Genomic DNA, 7,117 nt, shown 5'->3' on the forward strand with positions numbered 1-7,117 from the left:
GTTTAGCTAAGTGTGAGGAAGATAAAAGGTTAAATTAAAATAAATGAAAACACTTGGTTGAGACAATAGAAAGTGTAATACTTTATTGGTTCGTTAGGGAAAAGACTTGCTGCATAAAAAGCCTGCTTAATATTTGTGTATACGTTAATGATGGTCAATCACGGACGACGCAAGTGGCTTACTTATTGTTTATTGGATAATAAAGATATAATAATTGTCTCATCGAACACGTGGTGGTAAAAGTGTAGAGCGTCCTCGTACACTTCGTTACTTATCTAGTGGGGAATATCCTGATAATATGCACTCTCGCGCGATTATACAGGTGTGGGACGAGCGCCTCCATGCCAAATACTTGCCACCGGAAAAGAGAGCAAACATTACATCCACGAGATTTTAATATATTACACGCAAGAAGTATCATCGCGGATTCTTAAAAAAGATTCCTTTAAAATTCCAATGATTTTAAGTAAGGATTTCAATGTGAATTTAGCATCGGATACAGTGCTCCCTTTGATTGAGTTCCTAAACACCAAATTAAAATTAAAAACGTGCAGCAGTCAAACTGAATCAAAACCATAATCGGAATAAGTAATTGACGCAGTATTTCAAAGATATATTAATCAAATCCAAACCAAAGCATTTATTTTATATTTTAGTTACCATAAGCCACTCGTGTCATTTGTTGAAATTGAAAACTTGGAGTCTGTAGAATGTGTGTAATGTAGTATATGTAGAATAAACTGTAAATATTCGTCTTATTCTCTGAAAGTTTAGTTTTCTAAAGATTTCCACCTCGTGTGGACTGCGCGCATGTATTTTTTTAAATACTTTTATTTATAAGTCTGAATGATTCTTGTAAAAAATTTACTTGACTATATGATCAAATAGTTAAACAATTGCTTTTATTTCACAGATTTGTTAGTGTACATACCCGATTCAAGTGTGACAGTACAAGAAAATAATTGTACGGTACCTCCCCAGCCAGCAAATGGTCTTCGGCAATTATATAAGTGGCAATGCCAATCACAACAAAGCAATTGTGACGTACAAGAGGGTACAAAATTACCACTTGGGGCTYATTTAATTTATACCTGTAATTCTGGATATCGGCTAAACAGATTCGATCATGTATTTTGTAATAATAAAGGAAATTGGACAGATATTCCAGTTTGTACAGGTAAGATTACAAACTTTTGTTATAGCGACAATTCTTTATTAATCTATCATTTTCTTAATGATTCTTATATTATTTTARAAATACGTTGCCAATCATTGGCTTCAGCATCCACTAACACTCAATGTACTTTTAACGGTCAGTGGGTATCTTGTGAATCTCCTGTTTTGCCTGGAACCATAGCAGAACTGAGTTGTTCCGACAATTATCAGGAAGTTGGAAAAGTTCAATCRAAACAAAAAAATCAAGTTACATGTAACAGTACAGGTCATTGGGAACCCCAACCAATACGATGTTCTCCAAGTACGACGGTTATTATTGTTTATGTTAGGGATGACAGAATCATTATTTTTATTTGCTTGCTAAAAATAATCATCTTTCTTTATTAACATAATTATAATACGTACAGATACTCGTAATTTGAAATATCCTAATATCAATGTTAGGGGATTTAACATATTTAAAGCTTTGATACAACTTGAAGAACCAAGACGTCTATGGGCTTATTCTTTTATATTGTCATAGTATATTAAAGAAAACTGTTTTATAGACACATAATTAGAATTTAGCATGCTAGAAAATATATATTTAATTTAATTTAAGATAGTAAACATACAAATATTGCCTATAATTATAATCACAAAGGCTCTAGTACAATGTGAAGCAGATTTCAATGAAGTAGTGTAAACGATTATTTATTTATGCTATATTTAATACAACGTTAATATGGTTTAAATTATTTTATTTATAAAATGAAAAATTATCAAATTAACTAATAGTAACAAAAAATTACAATATTTTCATGAATCATATATGAGACACATTTTTTTTATTGATTATATTTTTACACGATCAACACTATCAATTAATGTATTTTTTAACTATTTAAGTTCATTATTCATAGCTTCATGCTTTAAAAAGTGGAACAGCTTACTAACGCTAGTTTCTCATATCATTTATACAGAAATTAAAATTAAAATCTTCTTAATTAAAAAATTTGATAATATTTGAGCTTATTAATTGTGTGTACAATTGTTTACAATTTTTTTTTTTGGTTTACAATTGTGAGTCATCTTTTGTTAAATATAATACTTTGTAATATATACTAGAATATTATTGAAAAGTGATGGCTTCTCTATATAATAATTGAATAATTCTATGTAATAATAAAATGAATTTCTAAATATAATAGTTTAATAACATTAATTACAATTATATATTTTAATGTTTCATTTCCTTACATGTTTTAGAATGCGGGGTTGTTCTTCCAATAAAAATACCCTTTATTATCAACGGAACAGTAAACGGCTATTTATCTACACTCTCTCAAATTCCATGGCACGCTACTTTATACGAAGAAAACACTCCAAACGGATTGAAACATTTTGTTTGCGGAGCAACAATAATAAAAGAAAAATTTCTTCTTACCGCAGCGCATTGCATCTACGACGAAACGTATCGAAGGATAGAGAACCCAAATAAATATTATATAGCAACTGGAAATATTTATCGTGACTATGATTCTTCATTGCACGATAGGCAATACGTTMAAAAGGCCAGAGTATGAAAAATACTTAAGAACAAAATTTTCGTTCAAATGAAATCAAATACTTAACAAAAAAATATCGTGTACGCTCGTTATACTGTAATCATAATAAAGTTAATATTTTTCTTTTTTTTAAGGTGAAAGGCATTTATGTTCCTTGTAATTATAAAGGCTTCGAAGGAAATTATGCTAATGATATAGCTATCTTGGAAATCGAAAGACCATTTGAATTTTCACGTTTCTTATTACCGCCGTGTTTAAATGGTGATTTCATTGAGTCTGGATTAGGGGTAGCTTCAGGATTCGGAAGAACCCATGTAGGAGCGTCCAGTTTTGTTCTGCAATCTGTATCGTTGCCCTACGTTTCTCTTAATCAATGTATATCTTCTAAAAATTATATTGAATCTGAAAATCTTATAACGATGGATAAATTTTGTGCTAGCTATACGAATGGTTGGTAACGAATCAAGATCAATATGCGAAAATGAAAATATTTTTAATATTATACCCACCATTTATTATCTGCATTTCAGGAACATCTGTTTGCGATGGTGACAGCGGAGGAGGATTGGTGTTTAGAACTGGAAATGTATGGTTTTTAAGAGGAATAGTTAGTCTCTCTCTTGGTAAAACATTAACGGGTGGTACAACAATTTGTGATAGTAATTCGTATTCTCTTCACACGCGTATATCAATTCATATAAACTGGATCGAAGATATTATTTCTCGATTAGAATCATCTGAACCACTTTCTTCATGTCGTAACTCAACTATAGCAAATGCGACTACTACTAGTCCTGATGAATTATTTCCAACTTCTACAAGCTCTATAACATCTTCCCCATCGATTCGAAATACAACTGTTTGTATGGCGCCTCCCGATCCTACGAACGGTTATCGTCTATTGCAYAAATCGTATTGCCAAACACAAGAAAACTGTTCTGTGAAGGAAGGTTTAGAATTAGTTAGCGGTTCTCATTTRATTTACACCTGTAATCAGGGATACGAATTAAGCGGTACCAGTGATGTATTATGTAGTCCAGAAGGAGAATGGATAAAAATTCCTGTTTGTATTGGTAAGATGTGCATTTTAAGTTTTAWTATTACAATGAGTATTTCAATAATGCTATTTCTATATTATCTTTTCTGTAATTCTTTGAATTATTTTTTTTCAGCGAAAGTTTAATTACTTCTGGCTTCCTAAATGAGATTTGCTGATTGGAAATTTAACGACGACTGCACTTCTTAATATAAAATAAGTACAACATTATTTGTGATAGCAAATTTTGATAATAAATAAATTGACTTGAAGTCAATTCTTATTTTTAAACGAGTTTCTTTAAATTTCTAMAATAAAATTAAATTTTATAACATCCTCCCTTGTTTTTTCATTTTATGTTTTTAAAATTTATTATTATGTTAGAGGGAAATTCTTAGTGGACTTTTTAGGATCTTTTTTAACAACTTCTTATAGGTCCAAGCTTTTTTTATAGTTGATAACGTTACAATGGTTCTTTCCAGTTTTTTTGTRGCTCGAATATTTCATTAGATTTACAAAATAATTAGGATGAAAAAAATGCTAAAATCAAAACGTTGTAATCTCAAACTCTATTTATTAGGTATATTATTACTGTTGCACACATTCGAAACGTTGGRAAAGTCATATATACAACATTTTAGAAAAAAACTTTCTCAGAGGACATTTCTCGCGTCATTTCTTACGTACAATAAAATGAACGAAAAGAAAAAAAAACTGGTGTGTGTGCTTATGTACGCACGTAAGAAGTTATACTTTTTTTGCGTACCAAAACGAATATAATCTCACAATAACCACAAAAATAACTTAAAAAAAATGACTTTAATAAAATGCGTTAACATCAAAAATAACTCCAACTATCTCTCTCGTGTTGCCAATATAATACTTACTCAAAATTTGTCAATAAGACGATAAAATGATAAAATAAAATAAAGATATTTAAAATACAATTGAAAAAGGTTTATATATATTTCTTCTTTATATATATAAATCTCGTGTCACATTGGATGTCCACGATGAACTCCTAAACTACCAAACCGATTTTAATCAAATTTTGCACACTGTATGCAGCTTGATCCAACTTGAGATTTAAAGGCAACTATATGTTGCCTGCTGACGTGTTAACCATCGATTCTATTTGTGTTAGCTAGAGACAGGTTAACCAAGAATATTGTGCACCAATTAGTGCTGAATTAAATTAAAATTAACAAAATCCCTAACCCGACAGCTTTTCATTACTTACTTTATTTATAAAATTAAATRTTACATGTTATCAACTAACAACTTTGTAACTTACTTATTTGTTACAAACTTGAATGTAAGAATAATAAAATCTAAAATTCAACATTTTTATACCGGCTATAACATTATCGTATTTATTCGAAAATAATAATTTCATTGTATTGAATAGTTTACTATAATATGAATTAACGTATTACTTAGCCACAGCAACGCGTGGCTGGGTCTGCTATTATATATATATAAATAATAAGTATAATTTAATTTATTTATTTATTCGTGAGGAAGAAGAAGGGTTTAATTAAAATAAGAAATATCGCCTTGTTCGTTGGTGGCTTTGTAAATTCTTCGCTGATTGTCTGAAACGTGTCGTCGTAGGAGTCCAGTGAAAGAATAGGACGAGTGTCTTTATTGATGAACCCAGCATGGCGTGCTTAGCAACGGTTTGAAGAATGGGGAAGCGCGATAACAATATTTCGATATTCTCAATATATTCTCACAAAGAAAGAATATTCTCACTTGGATATTCTCAAAAGGATTGAGCAGCGTATTTCAAAAATATACGCTAAGAATCTATAATCTTTACAAATGGTATATAAATCGTTATCACATTGAATGCCACACGAATTCGGAAGAAAATCCTCGTCAGGCCATGCTCGTTATTTTTAGTATTATATATATGTAAATTAAATGTAAAATGAATGTAAATAACTTAAAAAAAAAACTTCAAATAACTTCAAACTAAAGACCAAAAAAATAAAATAAATAATAATTAGCAATATTATTAGTCTTTGATGTGACATTTAAATTATTTAAATTTATACCGGTAATCACAGGCTAAACCGATTGTTCGCAAAGTAAATTAAAAGTTGATGGAATACATAAAATTTCATTCGCAGACAATTCATATCCTTGTACAATGAATTTTCTTCGCAGCCTATATAACCTACAACGTCCCACATTAGTTTGTGTTTTTTTTTCCTTATTTTTTTTATTCTTCTTCCTACGAAGACGATATTCTTTACATTTCTCTGTATTAGTTTTAGGCAGCTCGAAAACTTAAACAGAAATTTAAATGTATACTGATTCTGGTCGAAAATATCAAAATATAGATATCAATCCACACTAAATATAAGAGAGTTATATCAAATTTCTTCATGCGTCAACGGGCATGACGCGGTGACAGCACTAGTTCCTGCTCGATCATTTAAGTCAAGCAGCACTTGAGTACGAATAGAACTTGGATGGGTGACCGCTTGAGAAAAAAAAAGAGAGGAAGAAGAGATGAGAGAAGACCTTTATGCCGTAAATTTGAAATCGCTTTGCCCGCCCATCGTAAATAACGACAACTTCGTGGTGTTGATTTTCCGGTCACATCGAAATTTTCACTTTCATCACTTTTTCCTAAACGCACCAAAAGAAGTATAACTTCAAAAATATTGAATAATCGGAAAAAAACGTTATATACTTTTTACAGGTTTGCATACTTGCGTTTACGACGAGAGCACCCGTACCAAACGGTGGGAGGACGAAATACTAACTGTGAAGTATGAGGATGGCAAATTATGAAAATCTTATTACGATTGCGGTTGTGGTAATATCTGGATGTTAACCTGCACCGTACCTTTTTTTAGATTCGTTAACGACATACACTTCTTTAAGTACGTATCTAATATCTATATTAATTGAATGAAAGAATGAATGAATTTGCTTCAATACAAAGGTTTTTATAGTAAGAAGATGATTGACATCCCTTCTCTAAGTTTTGCTGTCCAGTAGCAGTAGAAACTATTCGACGACTATCATATACAACAATCTTCCATACTTTCACGGATCACCCTGGTTAATTTCCACATTACCTGAATAATCTAAAGAATAATTCATTTCTGCACTTTCATGATAACATATATATATATATCTGTATATATATATATTTATATGAATATGAGGGTTGAGTACGCACTGTCTCCGGCACGCCTTGAAATTTTCCAAAACGTATTTCCTTATTAAAAAATAAACAACTTCTTTCAAAAATAATTTAATGTATTTTCAATAATCATTTAAGAAAAAATACAATTTATATAATAGATTTTATATCGTTTTTATTCAGAAATAATATATT

At 30.4% G+C, this 7,117-nt stretch overlaps 1 protein-coding gene across 1 annotated transcript in view; it reads left to right on the forward strand.

Annotated features, from left to right (window-relative positions):
* LOC106792474 (limulus clotting factor C-like) overlaps positions 1-4,050 on the forward strand; it is a 6,665-nt gene extending 2,615 nt beyond the window's left edge. Inside the window, exons 2-7 of the mRNA XM_014758908.1 lie at positions 914-1,177; positions 1,256-1,477; positions 2,425-2,735; positions 2,858-3,173; positions 3,254-3,796; positions 3,896-4,050. Of these exons, the coding sequence (XP_014614394.1) occupies positions 914-1,177; positions 1,256-1,477; positions 2,425-2,735; positions 2,858-3,173; positions 3,254-3,796; positions 3,896-3,906 (1,667 nt within the window). The 3' untranslated portion in view covers positions 3,907-4,050. The remainder of the gene's footprint in view (positions 1-913; positions 1,178-1,255; positions 1,478-2,424; positions 2,736-2,857; positions 3,174-3,253; positions 3,797-3,895) is intronic.
* Positions 4,051-7,117: the final 3,067 nt, after the last annotated feature.

This window comes from Polistes canadensis, unplaced genomic scaffold (genome assembly GCF_001313835.1).
Source record: "Polistes canadensis isolate GaletaPanama2010 unplaced genomic scaffold, ASM131383v1 scaffold_444, whole genome shotgun sequence".
NCBI lineage: Eukaryota > Metazoa > Arthropoda > Insecta > Hymenoptera > Vespidae > Polistes > Polistes canadensis.